Consider the following 25,537-nt stretch of genomic DNA (forward strand, 5'->3'; position numbering starts at 1 on the left):
TTGATTATTATTTTTTTTTCAATGTTAAGACCAAAAGTCACGGTCAAACTAGATCACATTGTTTTGTGTCGTTTAGTGAGTTTAAAAATACCCGCTGCGATTGTGTTTGAATTGTACACAATCAACTTAGGCGTTCGGGAGTTATGGCAGTTTGAATTATTAAACTTTGAATACATTATTTCAAAAGCGTAAGACGTTATCAAGACGTAACTTTAGAGATTTCCTCTTAGTAAATATCCAGCTATAAAATGTTAAATTTAAGTTGATATGAGCAGGTGGACAACACACGGTCTTACCGCAATCCAAGTATATACTGATACCTCATCCAAAAATTTTCTTATACCCTGTTCACACAGCACTACGACCTTACGAAGGTAATGCCAATCTGCCCGATCTTAATACATTATCAAGTCGGGGTATGATCGCCGTGGAAATCAAACAATTTGGCAAGTTGAAGACTCCGCCCAACTTAACTGCTTCTACGTAAAAAAGTGTTTCTGACTCCCTGCCACTACGGTTACTTGATATTTGATTGATGTGAACGTCTAGCAGTAAGAAGCATACATTTCTGACCAGTACTTCCTGTGGGGTCACTTTCAACTAATGGGGTTCCTTTCAGACATTATTGTTTACTTATGTTTACATTAAAAGTTACTACCGGGGTAAAATGGAAAAATTGTGTGAGTTTCTTTCTGCACATAAAGCCAACTAAATTGTCTAGACAGATAAACCAAAGAAATATAAACGTGACAGAGTAGACAGAGTTCACTCATAAAGTATCGTTTTCTTGATTTTAAATATTTTGAAAAAAAAAAAAATATGTATACAAAAATTGACTCAACGTGACCTATACTTCCAGTTTAAACTGAAGATGATGAAATATTACATTTGAAAAAATAATTACTCGTCAACCTCACAAATAGCAATTGTATCATTTATACGTTATAACAAGTTCACGATTTAACGAATCATTAATCATGAACCACACATCGGTTGCAAAACCATGAGCACAATATTGGATTTCTAAATCACCGTGTCTTCAAAAACTTAGGCACTGCTGTACATTGTGCGACCCCACGTGACCTTCAATTCAATTTCAAACCGAAAGTTGAAGTTTCAATCTTGAAATGCTCGATTGCGTGTATTTTATACGCTTTTGTTTTCTAACTTTCGTACGATAACGTTCACAACAAAATACGTTTGTGTTGTCTCAAGATAATATATGCTTTATTGTGCTAAAAAGAATTCCGTTCCCCCAACAAAATATTGCCTAGATACGCAGACAGATTTCTGTCATTATTGATACTTTAGTTTCGTTCAAAGGATTCGAGTACTTTTTCAACAGACTGACACTAAACTTACAGGGTTTAAAGATAATAATAGTAGAAAGCTTCCCGTCAAATATTACTTACTAACGTCCTGTAGTTTTTAAGAATTAAATAAAACAAGTCACAATGTAAGTTTAGTCTCAGTTATTTTATTAGCATGTAAAAGCGTAATAACCAGAAAATTGCTGTAACGGACACCATTCAAAAACAATCGTAAAGAGGCAATTTTGCAGCACCATCGTTATCCAACGAAATTTATTTATGTTGGATATTGGCAGAAACAAACCTGTAAAAATAACAATCAAACGACAAATTGTAATCTACCTTCAATACACCACACCAAAAATAAGATCAGCAGCAAAATCTTTATCTTAACTAATTTTAAATTTTCACCATGACTTAAATTGTCAGACTGACTTGAAACACAGTGCAACGGTATTGAGACTCAAACAGCTATATAAATTTGTCTGCGGCAGCTTTGGTCCAGTCTATTATGATTGTTTAGCATGGGTGTTTACAAAACGGACGAGATTTATTCCATGGACATCGTAGTTTCAAACCTTTGTCACTGCCTTTTCATTGTCGTTTAGTGGAAAGCTGAAATAGCTTTCTCCGGTGCGTAAATATTTAATACGCGATTGCTGCTGACGTGGTATCAAGCACCAGTTGCTCTTTGGCGTAGACAGGGGACAATGTTAATGCACAGAGATTTATAATAAATGCACAAAAATATTTTCCAATCGAACACAATATACCAACCATTTTGAACCTTTTAAATGATATATTTTTTTGCAAAATATGAAGTTTCCACTTCAAAGTAATTTTTTTTTATTTAATTGTACTAGTATTTTACTGATTTTCCTTTCACTTTGCGGAGTTACACATGTTGTCTATAAAGTGATGTGCAGCGTTAATTAATAATACGCGAGACTCCTCATTTTCATTCCGAAGTTTGATTTGGGTTCCCGTACTGAGGCTTGGTCTCAAATCTAGGTCGATTCTGCGTTTGTTGTTCCTATCCATCATTTGTCAAAGCCGCTCAAACTAAGATGATGAACGTGGACAGAAAGTCGATAGTTTTATATTTTGATTTTGCAAGGCTGGCGTATTTTCTCCTAGGCTTCATAATTAGACGATCGCGGGGACAGCAAAATCAATATATTTGTATGAAATACTTCAAGTGCCGATTGGAGGTTTGTGTTTGGTTTTTGTGAATTTAGGTTTACTGACAGCCGTAACTGAGCAGATGAAGTTGAGTTTGAAACCAGATTGTATCACAGCCAAGTGGTATGGTGTAACGATTTTGAGTTGTTTCGATTGAGACGTCAGGGTGCCTCCAGAGTTACATTTATAAAGTGCCAAGTGGGCTGAACCGTCAATAAATGTATTCAAAACGCGTTGTTTTAAAATCCGCTCCTTGATAAACCGTTTTGTTGTTAACTCTTTCTACTGGATAATTGTATCGCTGAAGTGTATCAACATTTTCATTATTTGTTTTTGTTAAAGTCCCATCAAGTGGAAAATAGAAAATTATTTCCAACATCATTTGAAGTGCTTTCCTCGCTCGATTTTCTCATTCAGTTTATTAAGTGTCTTGTTTTAATTAATTAAACGTTATTCCGCCACATTTTTTGATACGTTCCAACTTCCTTAACTAAAGCTAGCCAAAGGCGAATAAATAGCAGCAAACTAACAATGTAAGTTTCCATGCTGCCACCTAACGTCTAACAATTCAACATTAACTGAAAGTTGTAGGTGAAAGGTGAAGATGGACGGGGATTTACTTTTGCTAGAGGCAACTCTCTCACGTCATTCGCGACCCTCGAACTGTGACGTAAGACGTTCAGGCTACATTGCCTTGTCAAAACCATCATGTTTTGGTTTAAGGCTCACCAACATAGCCCGTACAAATTGTTTACTTAGCATTTATGTTATTAGCCATTCCCATGTGAAATGAGTCACGTGATTTCATTGTGACCTATTCCATATACTTGTACAATGGCTCTTTAGCATAATGCGTGTGATGCTGCAACGACTAAACTGTGACCATAGAGCTACACAGTAAAACAAAAATGGTCGACTTATTATTTTTTTTTTTTATACCAACACAAAAACAAGGGCAAGTGAACATTTTGCCGCGTATTTTTTATTGTATTTGTTTTAATCCAACACATACACTCTATGATGTTAGTGTAATACCTTGTTTTAAAAGTTCGAATTCAGGTTGGAAAAAAAAACGACAATTATTTTAAAGTAACCGAATGTAGAAAAACAAAAAAAAGGCGTATTATATGAACTATATTGGATGCTTGTCTAGGTGAATATAGGAAACATAGTCTCTCAATCTGTTGCATCTCTAGAACAACAGGCGCAGGAAACCAAATAAATTTGAAAATAATTTTCGGAAAAAAAACAACACAAAGATACATTAACTCACCTAGACAGAACTCAAACATATAAAATTGCGGCTTTAGTTTCAAAACAGTGAACGTATGTTTCAAAAGTATTTTGAGAAAATGACAAAATTTGAAACATTGAGAAACTAAAAACATCATGTTTAGTCAAAATTAATTTCCTATCAAACAATACAAAGAGGCCACTTAACCCGAAACCTAATAGGTTTGTGTAATATTATGAAATTTATTCCGCCCTGGTAATAGTTATAAAGCAGGACAGTTCTTTTTATAACTGAGAAGTCTCCCGAACCTCCGATTATCTACTCCACGGCAGTAGAATAAAGCAAGACAGCTCTCTAAGAACAACTCTACCTGGCAAGTAGATACACACATGGTGTTACCGCAAACCAAATATATATTATGAAATTTGTTTGTGTAATAATTAATTTGTATGCGTCCTCACCCCATTACTCTTAAGTCCATGTAAGTACTATTTTGTGAAACAGGTTTAGCTTTTTAACATTGTTTTTGTCTGTTCTAAGTAAGCATGTCTTCGTCCAAGGTTGTTTCCTTTTATTTTGTCCGATTACTCATATAATGTACTATCAATAAAGTTACGCCTGTATCTTAAATACATTATTCAAACGACATCGTTAAACAATTTCTCATAACATAACTTTGACAAATGAACACCGTTTACTCAAATTCAATCAAAGACATCTGTTCACTTTTATCAATGCTTTGGTTTATTTTCTCACAACAATGGTTATTCTCACAACAATGGTTATTCAATCCAGAATGCTCAGGTACATCTAGAGACCGTGCAAGATAAAGGGTCTATGTACTTTTTGTAGCACAAAAAACACAATGTCCACAGATTTACACTAAACTTACACAGCTTGAAAATAATGATAGTAGAAAGCTTCCCTGAAAATATTACTTGCTGAGGTGCTGTTGTTTTTGAGAAATGAGTAAAACAATGTAATAAGAATAATATTCGTCTCAGTGATCATGAGACGCACATTATTTTAGTCTGTAAACATATTTTCATGACAATGTTTTACTAATTTCTCAAAAACTACAGCACCTCAGCAACTGATATTTTACGGTTAAAATTTAGTGTAAATAATGTGAACAATGTGTGCTGTGTTAAAAAAGTACCAAAATCCTCTAAGAGTGTATTCAAGTATTTTCAGTGTGTAGCCATTAATGACAAACCGAATTTTAGTTGGTCAAACCTGCGAAAAAGAGCGACACTTGCACGGTCCATTGCAGCTTTAGTAACAATGCATTTGGTTGTTTGTAACACATTCAATTACAACATCGTCGTCCTATGTATACCTACCAATGAATGCATTTAAGTCACCTGGAAGTGGTATTTTGTCAAAATAAAGCTTTTATCATTAACATATGTGTTTTGATGAGTGGAACATAAATAAACAAGGAGCTAAGGTTCTACAAAATTAGTTTCCATTTTATTCACCAATTTAAAAGAAAGCCCGACCCGAGAGGGCGCTGTTCGTGACGTCAATCGAGGCGCGATATTTGAAGAGAAATTGTATAGTCTGGCCCCGTACACTGCGTCTTGATACCCGATCGGTATGATGCTTACGTACCTACAAAACTACGGTCACGAAGCAAAATGCACGCACTGTATGGCTGCTGTGGGGACGGTGAATCGCATGCAGTGCCAACACAAAATAGTGACGATTAGCGCAAGCTAAAGATGCCCTCACAGTTGGAACAATACCCGATTTTGTTCACGTAAGGCAACTGCTTACTAAGGTTCGTCACGTCTTTCAGGTATCTTATTCGAGTTCCAGTTATCTGGAAAAATTGTTGGGGTGGCGTCATGTTTTAGAAAATAACTTTTCTCTTCATGTCAAAATGTGCGGTGTTTTCCGGATTCTCAAAGCACGACGGATCGAAGTGCTGAAAAAGACGTCGGACCGGACCCCTTTGCAAACTGACCCTATCTTTAGTTGTTTTGCTGCATCCAGCAGCAATACACCTGGTCGACATTGCCGGAAAAATGCAATAATTTTTCTTTTTTCGAAACGTACGAACTCACGACTAGGACTTGCATGTACTTGCACGTACGTGTGTTCGATGTTCGATTGAGGCAACGTCTGCATAGATTGAAGTCACAAAAGGGGTTGGCGGGGAAGTCACCCCAAAATAACTTTATCTATTTTGTGTAAACATATAAATCGTTATTAAAAACGAATGCTCACAGACATATTGTAATGTTCATTAACAAATACTCTAATGTTTGAAGAAAAGAAAATTATATTTCCATGTGCCTTTAAAGAAGAATAGCTTTTAATTGTCGGTATTTTCAAATATATAATTGCGTATCCGTACTTTTTTTCGGCAGAATGATTGATGGCTGATCTACAAAAGTATAAAAAAAAAAAATGCTGTGCTTCGAGTTCAAGACATCCAGTTTCTTTAATAATTCTTCTTCTGGTTAATAAACCTAGTTGACATGGAGACCATCACAGATTAACTACAATGAAAATAGAAACGAAATTATATGTCACGAGAAATACTCAGTGATTGTACAAATTGGACCTGACACAAACTACCCTAATAATTATGCAAATGAATGTATGAATAAGAGCAATGTTTACATTGACCCGTGTGCACGGAGTGAATGGAATGAAGCGAGTCATATACTAACTTTGACATATAAAACCCAGGGCTAGAATTACCACTTAAACACAATATTATTAGCAACTGACTAGCATATACCCTGTGTGTACCAGCCAATGAAATTATGCATGTAAGAACCCGAATAACATTCCCCATTTATATGTGCAACCAAATTAAACGGTTTGTCAAAAAAAATATGTTAGGTTTCAAATCAGTAACTAAATATAACACCATCACTCAATCAGCTCTATAATGTAGTGGCAATAAAATCAATGAACATACCGTTTAAAAAACCTTGGCGGGAATGTAAACTTCGGGCGAAAAAAATGGGCCTTGACTAGGAACAAATCGTGGAACTAAACCATGGCTGTTAGTACCCAGAAGCATAAGCTCGACCCCAACAGCGCCCTCAACTAACAGAAACAAAGTTCCCTGACTTTGGGCGTTACAGATGGTGTTAAGAGTAAGAGCCATTTATGACGGTATTTTATTTTGTTATCAAATCGCATTGTTGCTGATCATTTAGAGGTGCATTGCCGGCAGCCTCATTGGGCGCAAAGTTCGGTAATTGATCACAACAAAATTAAACGTCACACTTATATGTACCAGTTTACTCATTGGTAAGAGTAGCAAATAATGTAGTGTCTTACGTACTAAGACAACTTGTACAACTTAGGTTCTAAGCTCTAAACCGCTTAGTAGCGGCGTTTTGTATTGTCTTAGGTTCCATAGTTCTGAAAAAGGCCATGTATGAGTAAACGTTTTAAATATTTCAACAGGTTTGTGTTTTGTTTTATATATAAGGCTAACTTATAATAAATTAAGAGTTGCACGATTAATTAAAAAAACAAAAAAACATTCGTAACAATTTCATTCTTAAACACACCAACAACTACACATGTAAAACAATTGCAGTCCGCAAAGTTGAGATCTGCTTCATATATTGTTTAAATCAAACTTTTAGTGCTAAACAAAGGATTTCGTTGCTGTTTTACTGTTAGTTGCATTCATTTCTTCTGATCTTCTGACCCTTATGTTTGTTTACTTGGCTGCGTAATTTTTATAACCATCTAATAAGATGATAATCATCTTATATATATATTTTTTTCTAATCTAAGGTCCACAAAGAAAAAAACAAATGCAGAAAGTTAAGTTTTTTTTAAAGAAAACAACTATCTTCAAAATAATATACTTTCTTAAACATTCTAACAACATTTTTTTTTTTAATTAGCAGATCACAAGTGATGTGATTTTTAAATCTTAAACCACTTCAGCGATTATTCCTGAAATGGAGTGTTGCTGTTTTACTGATCTTTGCAATTATTTATTATCAACCGTTTTTTTTTATTTTTTTTTTTTTCGGATGAGTACATGTTTATTGACATAAAATAAGTTTTGTTCGAATCTAAGATAAACACATAAGTAAAACAGATAAAGACAATTAAGCATATTACAAGAGATCAACCTTCTTCAGTATGTACTTTTTTCAACACTCTCCCAACGACAAATGTTTCAACTACCACTTCTAACTTAATGTGTCAATCCCTTCATCAACTGTAAACCAAATGTGAAATATTCCAGCATTGATTGTTGCTGTTGAACTCATGTTTTAAATTATATTTTCTGATCCATATTTTGGTTGTATCCTTGGATGAGTAAACGATTATAGTCATTTAATATTTAATTTCTACCTGAAGCTTACACAGATAAATTTGCAATTAAGTAAAATAAAAGATAATGACATTCTTCAAAACTTACTTTCTTAAACGCTCAACAACTTGTGTAAATCAGCGGTTCACAATTAATGTGTAATCCACATTTTGATTATTCCTGAAAAGGAAATCGGCTGTTGTAATGTTCTTTACATTCCAATCAGTTTCTCTGATCGATAGTTTTGTATCCCTTGATAAGAACACGGCTTCAGTCATATTTTTTTTTTCGTACTAAATCTAAAATTCTTCTATAATTTAATAACTTAAAAACTTAAAAACTTAAAAACTGACAACAACACAATAATGTTGTAGTTAGCAGTTCATTGTTAATGATATATCTGCTTCATCAAATGTATACAACACTTCAATTTTATTTTGAGAATGGATATTGTTGTATTGATCTTTGCAACAATTTCTTCGGACCCATTTTCATTTGTTGTCCTTGAATTTAGCTTGTTTATAGTTTTTAAGATTGTCTTGTTTTACTTTTTTTCTAATCTAGGTTCCACACATTTAAATTTAAGTTAAACACAATTAAGCACAATGAAACAGAAGCAACTTCTCAACATGTAGTTTCTTAAAGGCAATGACAATAATACATTTTTGATTTGAAAATGTGCAATATGCAACACACATTGATTAATACTACTTTAGAATTGCAAGGGTCGTGGGTTCGAATCCCACCCGAGTAATATGCCTGTGGTATTTATTTCACAGGACTCGGAAAAGTACTGATTATACAGTGCTAACACACACCAGTGTTTGGGTAAAAAAAATAAAATTAATTTTATTTATCCCCGATGCAAATTTAACCTCTATTATATAGACATTGATTAACAAAAAGGGTAATATTTTGCTGTGTTATTGATTGTTTTGTTTTTTATACTACATGCCATTCATTTCTACAACAAACATCAGTTGACCAGAACACTCGGAATTCCAACGGGTTATCCGCTTTAAACACAGGGTGGTTGGAAACGACCAAGTGTTTGTTCGGAAAACTTTTTGGAGTCAAAATGTTAAAACAATTTAAATGATCTGCACTGGATATTTATTTTAGAATGTACAAACCAATTATTTAGGAACTGTTGTCACCAATCACATGTTCCTTCAACTCGACTACTTCCAATTGTTAAAGAAACACGTTGCCTTGGATCGGACGAGTTGGTCTATAACAAAACATTTTAACCGTGTGTTATAAAACGAATATGGTGAGAAAGATGTTTTAAAAGTAGAATACAATGATCCACACAAATTTGCCTTGAAATTGCGTGGTTTTCCTGTTACTTTGCGAACTTACACGGTCGGCCATAAATGGCGGACCGTGTTATCTGACGATGTAAAAGGAAAACCGTGCAATTTTGAGGCATGTTTGTGTGGATCATTGTATTCTACTTTTACGACATACATCTATCCATATGCATTTGATAACAAACGGTTACAAACCCTTTTAAAAAGACCAACTCGACCGATCCAAGGCAACGTGTACCTTTAAATCAATGAGTTTTATGTCATTGTTATCTCTGACATTAATTTATTTATTAAATCAGTCATCAAGGTACTTCAGATTGAATACTTTGGGGCAGTGATGCATTTTGCGATGATCACTTATATGAATAGTTGTAAATTTGTCTCATAATGTTTATTTAAGGCACTGGACACCATTGGTGTTTATTCAATTTGTGTCAAGTCTAAACAAAATGTTAACGAGCAACAGGGAGCTATTGAACATATTATTTATAAACGGCTCACTCTGAAGTACGTTTTTGAGAGAAGAGTAATTTCTCACAAAAATAATCAAAAACGTCAGCTGCACATTTTAGTAGGCATATAAAAGCCGGCAGTTCTCTTGCAACTTCGATGACCTAATGGGTCATATTTTTAAAGAATTGTTTTTGGTTATGCATAGTGTTGGGTTATACCAAGTGAGAATATTGGTGTTATAGTCAACTACATATGCAACTATTGCCTTTAAAGGCACTGGACACTATTGACAATTGCTTAAAGGAACACGTTGCCTTGGATCGGGTCGAGTTGGTCTATACAAAGCGTTTGTAACCTTTGTTTAAAAAATGCATATGGTTGGAAAGATGTTTTAAAAGTAGAATACAATGATCCACACAAGTTTGCCTCGAAATTGCGTGGTTTTCCTTTTACTGTGCGAACTAACACGGTCGGCCATTTATGGAAGTCAAAAATTTGACTCCCATAAATGGCCGACCGTGTTATTCGACGAGGTAAAATGAAAACCGTGCAATTTCGAGGCATGTTTGTGCGGATCATTGTATTCTACTTTTACAACATCTTTCTACCCATATGCATTTTATAACAAACGGTTACAAACGCCTTTCAAAGACCAACTCGACCCGATCCAAGGCAACGACTTCCTTTTAAATAACTGTTAGCATAAAAACTTACTTCTTGACGATCAATGATATTACAAAACATTGCGATAAACGGCTCCCACCGAAGTAACGTCGTTTTCGAGAAAGAGGTTGTTTCTCACTTAAACACGTAAATTTGATTTTAAGGTATCGAATTAAAGCATCTCAAATCACACAACTTCGTGCGACAAGTGTTGTTGTTTGTGTCAATATTATCATGCAACTTCGACGACCATTTGAGTTCATTTTGTTAAGGTTTGTTACGCTGGGCATATGTTGAGATATACCAAATTAGGAGACACGTCGATGGCAGTACCGAAGTTGTCCTGTGTCTTTTTAAGTAAAGCTTGTTCGTTTAATGAGTTACAAAACTTGCCGTATTTTCATGCTGCATTTCTTCAGGGAGAAATAATCTGATCCATACCACCAACCTGCCCATTTTACTCCACGTCCGAATGGAACATCTTCCTGTGGATAGTATTTACCATTCAGATGGGACATGTAGCAGCTTGTAAACCACCAGGCACCTTCCCATAGCTCTGCGCAGTTGGCAATGGTATCTCCGTCATTGTCCTGATCCTTCGCTGTGAATGGTTGGCCATTATGACCAAACATTGAATCACTTGTTGTACTCTGAGCATCATATGAACCAACATTGAGAATGTACTTGTCACCTGTAACAGCAAACTCACCATAAGAAGCCCAAAACTGCAGTGGACTGCCAATTATCCATATCTACTCTGAGCTCCCATTGACCCGTTCCAGTAAGGGCACGCAGGATGTCATTCCCCAACCAGAACTCATTTTGCATGTCACCAAAGCCAGATGCGTATTCAGACCAGGTGCGGTAAAAGTCAACAGAGCCATCGTGTCTCCTCTGGAACGCGATCCAGCCTCCTCCATCTGTTTCCATATCACAGTAGACCTGTAACCCAGCATTTAGACTTGCAGGGTAGATTTTGTAAATGCCATTGTCACGGTAACCGGCTTGATATAACTTAGCACAACTGCTATACTTCTTCACGTTCGGAACGGAAAAAGAAAAAGTGTCCACCCTTTCATCATAGTAGACACTTCCTTGTGATTCGATAAAGTCAACAGGTCTGTTTGCTCTGGTGATATTGTTAAATGCACAACCATTGTTATCTATTTGGTAGTTGAATGATGCACACTGTGGGTTTAAAGAGCAGTCTCGCCCACAGATCACATGAGAAGATATAGTCTTCAACTGAAACACTTGATTCAGTAAGGCACGGTTTTCAGCAAAGTAGAATGTTTCGATGAACCGCTGTTGGTTTGCACCATGGCATGTTTGAATCAGTACAAACATAAACAAAGTTGCGATAATGACTTCCATGATGATCGTTTGTGTATACTATTATTCGTAATAACTTTTAGAAGAAATGAATCAGGCAGTTATTCATATCTTTCTTCAAATTAAGCAATTAATTGAACAGAAGTTGTTGCTACACACATGTGTAATTGAGTAAGCTTCACTCATCGACTTCACCGTTCACCGTATTCGCAGCAGTGAGACAGAAACGAGTGACCAAACAGTATTTAAGGCTTGTCTTTAAAGAAACAGACGACTGTGGCGGGTTTTGATTGGCTGTCAAATTATGGGTCAATTTCGATTGCGTGTGTAATACAATTTATTAGGCTTTCTTGTGTGCTTCAGACCAAATCACTGTATTATGCTCCTTTTGTTTTTCTGCAAAAGGAACGTAGCGAAAGCAATTACACAGCCAAGGACGCTGTATCGGCCTATTATTGAAAGGCAGTGGACACTATTGGTAATTTCTCAAAATATTTATAAGCATAACACCTTTCTTGTAAGTAATGGGGAGAGGTTGATGGTATACAACACCGTTATAAACGGCTCCCTTTGAAGTGACGTAGTTTTCGAAAAAGAAGTAATTTTCCACGAAATTGATTTCAAAACCTCATATTTAGAATTTTAGGTCCCGAAATCAAACATCTGAAAGCAATCAATTACGTGTGACAAGTTTTTTTTTTTCTTTCAATAATATCTCGCAACAACGACGACCGAGTGAGCTCAAATTTTCACAGGTTTGTTATTTTAAATATGTGGTGAGATACACCGACTGTGTGTTAACAATTTACAATGGTGTCAAGTGTCTGTAAGGCCAAGTCACACTGTAGCGTTTGCCAAAACTATAACAACGCATATATAACGCAAATAGACCTAATCGAACGATCACACTCGCCCTCTCGTGGTGATGGCATACTCATCAGGTCACCAAAGTGACCCACTCCACAAGTAGGGCACTGGGGGCCGACCCGGGTGAGCCCCGTCAAGGCTATTCGAACGTACCTGGGCAGACGTAGACAGGGGTCAACCCATGGAAGCTAAACGAATACACACCCATACGCTCACAAATATTGTTATACGCTGACTGACTCTTAAAACCGACATACGTTTACAGAGTAACTAAAAGTTTTTGTTTCGCGTGTTTGTTTTGGTTTTTACTGGAATAAAAAGCGGTTCATGCACGTCAGAACCGAGATGAGAGCAATTGTTCCGCTCAATTTGTTTTCTGTAAAAAAAAAAACGCTGCAAAAAAAAAACAATTAACAGCCAAGGTGGCACAATACCGAGGTGTGTAGACTGCAATTACGTGGTGGAATTCATAATTGTTTTTGATATGAGATCTTTAGCGCTATATAGCTGCATGTACGTCAGAAAAGAGAAGTAAATTTGTTCCGCTCCATTTATTTAGTTTTGTAAACGGAACACAACAGAGGCAATTTCACATCCAAGGGTACTGTACCGACCTACTTTTACAATTCAATTACGTGGTGACAAGCGTAATTGTTTTTGTGCTATAGCTGCATGCACGTCAGTAAATAAAATAAGTCAATTTGTTCCGCTCCGTTTGTTTTCTCTAAAAGGAACGCGTCGAAGGCAATTACACAGTCACTGTACCGACCTACTTTAACACTGCAACATCAAGGTGATTTTGCGTATTAGTTATCGATCACTAATCAGACTATATTCATGCGGACAACTCATTCTAAACAAACTAAAATGCTTATTACCTTGTACAGTTCCCAATAAGGTGTTGTCCAGCTCTTTTGCAAAAATTCCCGGCTCACAAATAATTCTCCACGAAAACCCTTACACAAAAGGAAACTAATTATTATATATTTTTTTTTTTTTCAACCTTCGCACACAATTGGATCAACCCATTTTAACATGAACCACCCATACCAAGGACATCACAGCTTTATCATGATTCGGAGAAGAACAAATCGTAGAATTGTGCACACGTTGTTTAATTGTTCCTTTTGACATTGACTTGACTCAAGTCGCAGTTCCGTGACAGTTTTTTTTTCAGTCCCATCGCCCACAAATGAACATTTGTTTTGTGCAGCCGATCACCCCCAAACTGTTCCGTACCTTTCTCGGGACCAATGTAGCTACATTGTGGCGGCGGATGTGACAAGGGACCTCTCGCACGAGAACGGGCATTGAATCAAGTCTAACGGTGAAAGGGCTCACAAGATCACGGTTCGGTGCAGTTAATAAAAACCACAACAACGCGTAAACATGACACCACCCGGTCCCGAGAATGGCCAGGCATATGGCTGGGGATGCCGGCCGCTCAAAATTTTCCTGGTGTCAAGATGATGGGACTGGACATAAAATGAACCTCATTGGAATGGGACTCAAGCCAAGTATGTTACCGTGCGGTCCACATCATACAGGGCGGGGGCGTTCAATCGTGAGCACACGCCTTTATAAGAGAATGGAAACGAGAACGTTAGAAATGCACGCCCTTGAAGCATGGGCGTTTTCTGTGTAGAGCAATTAATTAACCAATACAATGTCTCCTCTTTGCGTCGTTATCGTTAACATTTTAGTTATCGCTGCAGTCACTGTGTGACTCGGCCTTAACGCTACCTCCCGTCCTCTGTGTTCCTACCGTCCCAAAATCGAAAGCTCTCTAGTTTATTGGACAGGATGAGAAGGGTTTAAAAGGGGTTCAGAAGAAGTCGTAAAGACGATGGAACAATGATAAGTCAAAGGGGCATTACATATTGGTTTATAAAACAGTGGCTGGCACTGCCAACACTATGTAATCCACCATACAAAACACGCGAAAAAAAAAATACAACACCGATGACACTTTTAGCATGAAATCGATTAAAAAGAAAAATCGATGATAACGCTCACTGAAATTGTCGACACAAATATTTCAATATGTTTCCACAATCACCATTCAGTATTTGTTACTTTAAGGAAAATGAAAGTTAGCGAGGGTCAATCGAGAAGCGGCATACCCCCAAATTATTCTCTGCTAACACTCTGTCATGACAAGACTAACGGCGTGGCGTCTTTATCGAAAACTCTTCTCTCCTTTATGCCTCCAGTGTAACCAAAAGGCAGCAGCAACACTCAGTAATTGTGCACCAGCCATTAGACTGAAGGCCACGGTGTAGTCTCCAGTTAAGTCGTATATCAATCCTGGTGGGCACAAACAAAACGTACACATGTTTAAGTTTCATACCTTCATTTACTGTTTCGTTCATTCATTCATTAATTTGCGACTCATTATTTCATCAGCTCGCCAGTGTAGCCGTGAGCTTTGTTGATCGAGAGAGTGGTTTGGATCCATCCCGACAAAACTACTAAATATAAACAACACAATAGTGAATTTTACAACTACCGTCCCAATGCGCTTTACTATATTGCCCCGGTCATCGGGGCAATAACACCCCTTTCATATGTATCCGTTCCCTGGAAAAAGGTAGCGCTCCGAAGGCTTTTTCTTACCAACAAATCAAACTGCCAGATACATAACACTTGGTGAAAAGAAACATTAGTAAAGTATATTGCTCAAGGACAAAAGCTTTACTACCGGGACCTGAAGCCACACTCCATTGATTTTGACCATACTTGAATATAGCCACTCGGCCAAGACACCTCACAAAATACTCGATGCAGAACGTTTATCAATCATTTACGAATCTGTTATCAATATGTTGGGTTAGTTTGCTTGTAGAAAGGTTTGCGGTAACACCATGTAATGACTATCTCTAATAAGTTGGGGTGATTCTGAAAAGAACCGTTGGTTTCAACTCGACGTTTCGATCAGTATGCTCTGATCGTCTTCTGCTCTGATCGTCTTCTGCAGAAGACGATCAGAGCATACTTATCGAAACGTCGAGTTGAAACCAACGGTTCTTTTCAGAACCACCCCAACTCAATAGAGAAAGTCATTACATGGTGTTACCGCAAACCTTTCTATATCGTATTTCCACCACGCAAAGTTTCAAATCCTACTTAGTTTGATTGTGTTAATCAGGACGATATTTGCATGTCGAAATATACCGACGTCATTTCCTTGAGCTTTGTACATGTGTCTTATCTTGATGACAGAGACCATTTTCGGATATGCATTCGTGCGCCTAGTAGTGTTGTATGCATCCTCGTAGTCATGGGTCAAAAAGGCGCGGCGAGATCGATCACCCCTGGGAACGAAAGTGTGGGCTAACCCGCTCACACGTATCCGAAAAATCAGTTATAAACAACTCCAGCTGGTCATAATCAAGCGTTTAAAAAAACGCGACGTGCTCTCCACCAATAGTAATATCGAAACTGTCAGAGGTATTTATGAATTTGGTTTAACAATTAAAGGAACACGTTGCCTTGGATCGGTCGAGTTTGTTTTTGAAAAGCTTTTGTAACCGTTCGTAAAATGCATATGATTATAAAGATATTTTAAAAGTATAATATAATGATCCACACAAGTATAACTCGAATTGCGTGGTTTTCCTTTTACCTCGTCGACAAACACGGTCGGCCATTTTATGGGGGTCAAATTGTTGACTCACATAAACGGCCGACTGTGTTAGGTCGCAAAGTAAAAGGAAAACCACGCAAACACGCAAACGTGTGTGGATCATTGTATTCCAATTTAAAAATATATTAATTCCCATATGCATTTTATAACAAACGGTTACAAACGCTTTTCAATGACCAACTTGTCCGATCCAAAGCAGCGTGTTCATTTAACACAAAAACTCACCTGGGACATATAGGAGAAGGATTATGGACAAACCAGTCATAAATCCCATCCAGCCAAGAACATGGCCCAGCTGTTCTTTACCAAATATTTCCTTTATGACAACATCTATGAGTATGGAAGTCAATGCAAAAGCAATTCCAAAGATACAAGCATTTCCAGTAATTGGCCAGTAAGACATCAACCATGGGTCGACAGCATAGTAAATGACAAGTATAAGTACAGCTATAGCCAGCCAGGTGTATTTGCTGACAAATTGCACTTGCTGAATTATAGGGGCGATCATAAGGCAGGCTACTGCTCTTCCAATTCCATAAGCAACGATGAAATTCGACGCGTCTTCCATTGTGAATCCTTTATACACAGTAGTATACTGCACATAGTAGACTAACCAAGCACAGTAAGTGATTAGTCGAACAGTTGATATAAATACAATAAACCAAAATGATGTGGATGAGAACAAACCACGCTGGAATGTTTCACGAGTGAATAAGTATACTTTGTTAAAACAGCCACAGTGGTTGTTTGGTGCCCTTTTGTCTTCTCCGGTCTCTTGCTCCTCGTATGTGAGAGCTGCTTCGTAACCATCTCGACTCCCACTAGCTGCAAGTGGTTTCATCAGAGCTCCACAAACAGCGATATGTAATAATAATGCTCCAAGTAGTAGCATTGTTCCTCTCCAGCCGTATATATCTAGGAAAAGCTGTATCAATGGCACAACAGCAATGAAGGCAAAGGAGGAGCCCATGGACCCCAAGCCGTAGGCTGTTGTGAGTGATTTGGTAAAGAAACTTCCAACCAGATGCTTCGATATTATGTAAGTGATGCCAATTGCTGCTCCTGAATAGTAAGATACGAAATATGTTAAGAGTTTTAACTTTTAACATTCCTCTGAAGAGCTGAGGGAACAAAGTATACTCAACATTTTCTAAACATTAAGGTACTTTTTTCAACAATGTCAACATATTTACATAAATTACACTCACACCATTTTAAGATAATGATAATAAAAAGTTAACCTTTAAAGGCAGTGGACACTATTTGTAGTTACTCAAAGTAATTATTAGCATAAAACCTCATTTGTCAACGAGTAATGGGGAGAGGTATAAAACAGTGAGAGAAACGGCTCCCTCTTGAAGTAACATAGTTTTTGAGAAACAAGTACTTTTCCACGAGTTTGATTTCGAGACCTCAAGTTTAGAACTTGAGGTCTCGAAATCAAGCATCTGGAAGCACAAAACTTCGTGTGACAAGGGTGTTTTTTTCTTTCATAGTTATCTCGCAACTCCGACGACCAATCGAGCTCAAATTTTCACAGGTTTGTTATTTTACGTGAGAAGTGAGAAGACTGGTCTTTGACAATTACCAATAGTGTCCACTCTCTTTAAGGGGAAGGTACACGTTTGTTAATTGTCAAAGCACAGTCTTTTCACTTGGTGTATCCCAGCATAAGCATAACATCACAAGCCTGTGAAAATTTAAGCTAAATTGGTCATAGAAGTTGCAAGACAAAGATGAAAGATAACAAAATTTGTGTGCTTTCAGTTAGAAATAAAATACTTATAGCTTAAAGTCTTTTAACATTCAAGTCAGAAATAAACACTTTCTCAAAATACATACTACTTCAGAGGAAGCCGTTCCTCGAAATGTTGTATACTAACAACAGCTCTCCAATGCTCGTTACCAAGTAAATTTTTGAGTTAATATTTGTTTTTAGTAATTACAAAACGCGTACTTTCCCTTTATATGTTAATTGCTAAGGTGCTGCAATTGTTTTTATGAATGAGTAAACCAGTATCACGTAAAGACGTTTCACATGTTTCGTAATGTCCGTTAATGTTATTTTCGTGACTTGTTTTACTATGTTCTCAAAAAAATTCAGCACCTCAGGAAGTAGAATTTAAAGAAGTCACTATACCATACTATCTTCATACTGTTTGTTGAATGTAGTTGCAATTACAGTGTCTTGATTGTTAGTCCAGCTGATGTGTGGTTTGACCGATAGACATTATTGCTCTATTATACGGAGCTTAAGGAATAATATGCGTGAAAAAAAAATGAAAACAAGTTGCGTGCGAACAAAAACAAATATGCGAGCTGACAAATAAATCTACGTTCAACCGCAACAAATACGCGTGCGTACGAAAACAGTTGCGAACTAAAAATGTGCTTGCGTACGATCAAAATCTTCGTTGGACTTGTTTTTGTTTGCACCCAATTATTTGTTTCGTTCGCACGCAATTTTGTTTTTACGCATGTCCCTTTAAAAGCTCCGTACTGTACAATCTCTGCTGCAAACATTTAAACCCGCGAAAACGACCAATCAAAAAAGTAAAACATTTAGTTAGAGGACAATATGCCTCAACAAGGTCATTTGTTTGTAGTGTATACACTCTCCCGATAGGCTTGCTTTGGTGTTATGCAAAATGTGCAATCGTTTTGTTTTACTTTTTTTCTCGTGAACCAGATGGCCGATCGATCTCAAACTTACACAGGTTTGTCAGATTATGCATATAGTGTGTTGCATAAAGTGGTAACAATGTCAGCAACTGTTTTGTTAGCTCAATCCAACTTGTTTATGTTAATTTTAAGCAACGTTTTACCTGAAACAGTAAGGAGGAAGGTGATTGCGTACAGACTGGATAGGAATGACGCAGTTATCATAGAGATACCAGCAACTATTCCACTCACTATCACCACAGTCCTGGCGCCAAATCTCTCCTTTAGTGGCGTTGCTAATATCCCTGCTCAGAAAAGAAGAACAAAAAACATGGCGATGATACATTGATTATAATTGTGACAGCAGTATAATTGAACAAAGTTACAATATATTACATCCGTCCAGGCGATCTTTTTTTTTTTTAGCTGTTGATATTGTTTTCGTCGATATACTACTACTACTACTGCTGCTGCTGCTGGTGCTGCCGCCGCTGCCGCTGCCGCCGCTGCCGCCGCTGCCGCCGCCGCCGTCGTTGCCGTTGTTGCCGTTGCCGTTGCCAGTGTTGTTGTCGTTGTCGTTGTCGTTGTTGTTGTTGTTTTTGTTGTTGTTTTTGTTGTTGTTATTATTTCTCAATTGTTAGCCCAGCATAACCTGTGTGCATGCATGATGTTTGAAATACACAGTAAGTGGAAAATGGTAATCATTAGCACAGTTTGGTGGTTATGAGTTCAGTGAAATCCACTCGTACTAGATCAAACATCAAACCAACTACCAAATACAGGGATTTCATCCTAAGGAGTTTGTCACATGATAATGGACTCTAATAATACTGTCATGTACTCAATAAACCAAACAAATCAAACAATCCTGAGTAAAATACAAGTTTTTACATTCATTCAACTTTTTAATTGAACTTTTGGGGATAAACAATTCAGTTGAACATTATTTGCCTTAAAAAAAGGAGATGTTGATACCACTCAACTTATATAACGCCCTCTATTGACAAGTTACGGTGGAAATCTTTGCAGCACCTTAATTTCAAGAACTACACGACCAATGTTTAAACTCATTGGGCATGGACATTCATTTAAAAAAAACCCTTGACATCAAGTTGACCTATACTTCCGGGTCAACCGGAAGTGAGACCATATCTTAAGAAATACACAACCTATTTTCAATTGTTTCAGTTATAGACTCCTTGGTCATTTGAGCACATGGTCCAAGCAAAACAACACGGAACAGCTTTGTGTTTGTTCACAAACACCTAATGTCTAGTTTTTAATTGATATTATTATTTATATTTATTGTATTATTATTCATTTGGAAATCAGACAACAAAACAATGATGAGTACAGAGCAACAAAGTGATGAAAATCCACAAGGGAACAATCAATACAGCAACACTTGCCATAAACACAAAAGTTTAACTTAATAACTGTGGACTGGGCCAACTGTTTCATATTGTGACTGGCTTGTACACAAATAAGCAAAGAGATAAGTTTAAATAAACTATTTTATAAACAGTAAAGTTTAATTAAAAGTACATCAATATTTAAGATAAACTTACCCGAGAACGCCCCACCAGACGAAACAAAAGCAACCATCCAGCCAATTAACCACGTGGAAGTGACGAACTGTTCCTGTAGGGTGGGTAACATCATACCCAGACCTTTGGTCACACCAACCCTTGCTGCAAAACACGTAAATAAACCCAACACAGCAATCCAACCATGAATACCGCCATCTCGTATGGTTTCCTTTAAAGAGTTCGAAACGCTCTCCAAGCAGCCATGCGCCATTTTCTATGGACCAAGAAGAGATTAAACAAAACAAGAGGCGCACTGAGGAACTCATAAGCAACATCTCACTGAGAACAACTGGTTACAGGTATGTTCTTCAGACACAGTCAATGTAACGTTATGGATGGTAAATGGTATCATTGGTATCACCAACCTACATCTCACATAATGAACCATTTTTGTAGAGCGCATATCACAATCACATATAAGTCCCTATGCGCTTTGAGATGAAAACAAAAGAGGAGTAAAAGTTAATAAAGATGTGAAGTAAATACAAAAGCAAAATTTAGTTGATACAGAAAGAAAATACCCCAAGTCCAACCTGCGTTTTTTTTTCTAAGAACGTGTAGCGTGTTAAAATCATATGGGGCTTCGAAATTAATGGTGACTGTATTGGTTGACGACTCACCTCAAGCTATATATGCTGGTATTATTCCATTGCATTTTAACACATTTCATGAATTGTTTACCGTACCGTAGACACAAGCACATGGAACAGTCGCTGGCTGCGCAATAGCTCAGTGTAAACTTAATATCTAGAGTATGAAAGTGTATGTGTACTGATACATTTATTTCCAGTGTTGTTTCCAATCTTAACTCTTTTTTATGCACATGGTTTGGGAGGGCACATGTGTTTGTTGACATTTTTGTTTTACTTTTGGCTTTCCCTGGACGGCCGTTTGTTATAATTGTTGTAGTGTCCGAAAAAAGACAAACAAATATAACATACAAAAGTAAATACCTTTCATTACCTGTATCCAGGACCAATTTTATTTGTTATTCATAAATACCTCAGACAGTTTCGCTATTCCTATTGGTGTAGAGCGCTTCACGTGGGTGGATGTAAACCTTTTTTTCATGACCGGTAACAAGTGTTAATTCATGGGTGTGACACGCGACCTTGCACATGTTCTTTTGAGACAGTTTCTCCATTCATATTGATCGAGAGCAACGGCTGAAACAGTTTTGCCACATCACGCAAATACGCGCGATGCGCACACCATTCCCTTGTAAGGAGTTGTTTACCCGAGGGCGGCAGAGGGCTTTACCGTTTCATAGCTGGAGGGGGGTTGTGTTGAAATAAATCATTTAAACATTATATTTGTTGCAATTATTTTACTTTTTGACCAAACAGTGATGATGTCTTTGACCTAAAAGGTATTTATGAATGGGAATCAAAGTGTGTTGAATCGAGTTTCAACTAGTGGTTTTCAACTAATTGTTCAAAGCCGGTGTCCCACAAGGTACCAAAATCGGACCGATCGCCTTTTTGGTCATGTTTAATGATTTTGTCACTGATCATCAAGAGGTTACTCACTATAAGTATGTAGATGGCATGACCCTTAGCCAGTCTTTTAAAAACTCTGAGAATGCTATTGGTTTGCAAAACGAATTAGACTGTCTCCAACAGTGGGCTGACACTAACAACATGAAAATCAATCCTCCCAAGTGTCAAGCTTTGAGTATTTGTTTCCAACGCACCCCAGCTGTACTACCTCACTAACACAAGCTGTATGACAATTCTTGGGGTTCATCTACAGAGTAATCTTAAATGGGATACCCAGATAAGTTCAATGTGCAAAGCCTTCAACTATAAATTGTACCTTCTGCGCCAATTAAAACGGTGCTGCACTTCTAATGCTGATTTGTTGAGTGTATATATTATGTATGTTAGACCAACTATTGAGTATGCTTGCCCAGTCTGGTATTCAAGCCTCACGAAGTCTCAACTTGGATGCCTTGAAAAGTTGCAGCGCAAGGCTCTTCGTATTATCTTGTCCTACGATTACTGTGAAACTAAGTCTTTTGCTGAGATTATTCCCAGCTTGGCCTCCCTGCCATGGATGTTACACTTGAGCAGCTCTTCGTAAATTTTGGTAAATCCCTCCTCACTTCTAACAGATATAAACAATGGCTTCCCCCACCTAGAAACAACAACCTGAGAAATTCCAATAAACTTTGTACAATTAAATGTAGGACTAACCGTTTCAAAAACAGTTGCATCCCTTCCCTAGTTGAGCTGCTCAATCACCAATAATTGTTCTGGCCTGTAGATAACTTGTTTTCATTGTGTAAATATTTGTAATGTATATACTTACAGTTTTTTAATTTTATATTCTCATCTACTCTATTTTTATAATCTCGTATTGTATATTTGCTGGTTTTTGATGTTTGAATGTAGTTTTATATTGTAAAACTAAACACAATTCAGCCTTTTGGCTGCTACGTTTGATTTTTAATAAACCAATAATAATAATAATAATAATAATAATAATAATAATAAACCCGCAAAGGCCTAGTTCTTTATAATTTACCTCGACTTCGTCTCGGTAAAATTACCAAGAAACAGGCCTCGTTTGGATTAAACCACTATTTGAAAACCTATTCATCACACATTGATTCCATTGTTTAACCATGCTTTCATTTTTCGTGTTGTTTTGTGAAAGGCACTGTCCGTTACACAACTAGGCAGAATAGTTGGGAGGGCCCAACTAGGCAATTTTGTAATTTGTTTATTAATAAATATTCGCTTACTAATAATTGTTTCGCAAAATTTTGATTTGATAGTAGTTGTTTATTATTATTAATAGACACCCCTGAGACACCCTGGAATATCACATAAATTGCAAGAATACAAGATAACCCAAATAAATGCAATCAATTCAAACTTACGATCGTATATCGTCCGACGTCGACAGCACCGCCAAACAGACTCTTAAAACTATAACAAGACTAAGACCTTAAATTGACAATGAACCCTAACCCAAAGACAATCACCCAATACACGTACTCTAGCTAAACGATGGTCTCACTACACAATAAAACACTATACCAAGTCTTGCTCGAGTCACTTCACTAAACACACTGACTCGTGATGCGCTCCACGCCAACCCCCGGTGCCACGCCTCTACACACATGCGGTCCTAGATCGCTAACTGCGCACGCGCACCCCGCTTACCTGATTCACTGCGCACGCGTATCATGTCAGCCTGAGTCACTGCAAGTGCCAAGCTCCGCCCACTTGCATCGATCGCCCAGCCACGCAGCAAACACATGCAAATACTACACTAAACAGTCACATGTCCGTCAATTGCATTTCCGCTACAATATTATTATTGTTGTTGTTGTTTTGCTGTTGCTGTTGCTGTTGCTGTTGCTGTTGCTGTTGCTGTTGCTGTTGCTGTTGCTGTTGCTGTTGCTGTTGCTGTTGCTGTTGCTGTTGCTGTTGCTGTTGCTGTTGCTGTTGCTGTTGCTGTTGCTGTTGCTGTTGCTGTTGCTGTTGCTGTTGCTGTTGCTGTTGCTGTTGCTGTTGCTGTTGCTGTTGCTGTTGCTGTTGCTGTTGCTGTTAATGTTGATGTTGATGTTGATGTTGATGTTGATGTTGCCGTTGCTGTTGATGTTGTTGCTTCCCCTTCTGTTTACAACGAAGTCCTAATTTTGTGGAACCGAATGTTGTAGGTTGCAATAAGCTGACCCGCCATGTTATGCTGACTGCCGGGCAAGATACGGATGAGTTAGTATCACGTGGTTTATGTTTATGTACATATCATGTTCAAGAGTGCAAAATTAACCGCATGCCTTTAACATTAGTATAAGGAAACAAGAAGTTAACCAATCGTTTTTAAGACTGCACAAATATCAGAACTGACTGCCTCAAAATGAACCTGAATGCAAAAAGTATTTTGGCCAACCTTCTGCCAGCTGTTGCATTATCTGGCCAGTAGCTGCCAATTCTGGGCCAAATAGTGTCATGCTATAATGGCCTAAGACAGAAGTGCCATCGGCGCGAGCGTTATTGGGCCTAACAGGTTCAGAATTAACTACGATTTTTTTATGTTTCGCCTTTTTCGGTAATATGTAGCCAATTTCCTTTAAGATGTTTTCAAAGTGTTGAAACTATGCTGTTTTTCTCCATAAAATAATTGTGGGAGAACAAATTCAGTATCGGGTGCACAAACTTAGCAAGAAAGGAGGGTTAGATTTGTTTATCCTTTGAAACTCAAACACGGCAAATTGTGCGATATATTGTACCAAATAACTGGAATTTATCTATTTTTAAAACGTTAGCATAGCAAAATTAGATTGATTCGTTATATCTACAGCATGTTTTTCACGATCTGGAGGATAAAATGGTAAAAATAAATTATTGCTTTAAAATCCTGTTTCGAGAGCAATATTCTCAGACCATAATGACAATTTTAAGATATGAACTTGACAAATAACCAAAAATAAACAGGTTCACAATTAAATAAAAAAAAATTGTTTTGTACTGATTTTAGTAATATATAGGAACTTTCCTTGAAAATCTTTTCAAAATGTTAAACTATACTGTTTTTCTCCATAAAATACCTATGGGAGAACAAAGTCAATATCGGGTGCACAAACTTAGCCAAAAAGAGGAGGGCTAGATTTGTTTATATTTTGGTGCTCAAATCAAGCTGAAAAAGAGGAAGGGATATATTGTTGTTTCCCTTGAAAATAAAACACGACAACGAGTGTGATAACATGCAACAAATACGTGTGATTTATCCATTTTGAAAACGTTAGCATAGCAATATTAGATTGAGTCGTAAAATCTACAGCATATTTTTCACGATTTGGAGGAACAAATTGTAAAACAAAAATGTGTTGCTTTAAAATCCTGTTTCGAGAGCAATTTACAGACCATAATGACAATTTTAAGCTGTAAATTTGAAACAAAAAATAAAAAAATACAGTTAAAGCCATTGGACCCTTTCGGTAAACAGTGTTGTCCAAAGCCCACACTTTGTG

At 37.2% G+C, this 25,537-nt stretch overlaps 2 protein-coding genes and 1 long non-coding RNA gene across 3 annotated transcripts in view; 1 reads left to right on the forward strand and 2 right to left on the reverse strand.

The window, feature by feature from the left end:
* Nucleotides 1-25,537, reverse strand: part of LOC139942967 (uncharacterized) — a 521,441-nt gene that overhangs the window by 273,509 nt on the left and 222,395 nt on the right. The gene's annotated exons all lie outside the window — the stretch shown is intronic.
* Nucleotides 1-25,537, forward strand: part of LOC139942946 (uncharacterized) — a 67,203-nt gene that overhangs the window by 22,053 nt on the left and 19,613 nt on the right. The gene's annotated exons all lie outside the window — the stretch shown is intronic.
* On the reverse strand, nt 14,835-23,544 carry LOC139942957 (monocarboxylate transporter 12-like). The gene is made up of 5 exons (XM_071939781.1): nt 23,438-23,544; nt 20,533-20,767; nt 19,129-19,269; nt 16,529-17,365; nt 14,835-14,964 (listed from the first exon to the last, which is right to left on the reverse strand). The coding sequence occupies exons 2-5, from the start codon at nt 20,762-20,764 to the stop codon at nt 14,837-14,839; spliced, it is 1,338 nt and encodes a 445-aa protein (XP_071795882.1). The 5' UTR covers nt 20,765-20,767; nt 23,438-23,544; the 3' UTR covers nt 14,835-14,836.

The sequence above is a fragment of the Asterias amurensis genome, chromosome 10, assembly GCF_032118995.1.
Source record: "Asterias amurensis chromosome 10, ASM3211899v1".
Taxonomy (NCBI): domain Eukaryota; kingdom Metazoa; phylum Echinodermata; class Asteroidea; order Forcipulatida; family Asteriidae; genus Asterias; species Asterias amurensis.

What these genes read in the sequence shown, in the direction of transcription:
- LOC139942957 (XM_071939781.1), bottom strand. Translation starts at nt 20,764, where the DNA reads ATGGCGCATGGCTGCTTGGAGAGCGTTTCGAACTCTTTAAAGGAAACC. An exon ending in GTCTGGTGGGGCGTTCTCGG is followed by an intron (nt 19,270 to 20,532) that starts GTAAGTTTATCT and finishes TTTTCTGAGCAG; the next exon opens with GGATATTAGCAACGCCACTA. An exon ending in CCTTCTCCTATATGTCCCAG is followed by an intron (nt 14,965 to 16,528) that starts GTGAGTTTTTGT and finishes TGTGCCCACCAG; the next exon opens with GATTGATATACGACTTAACT.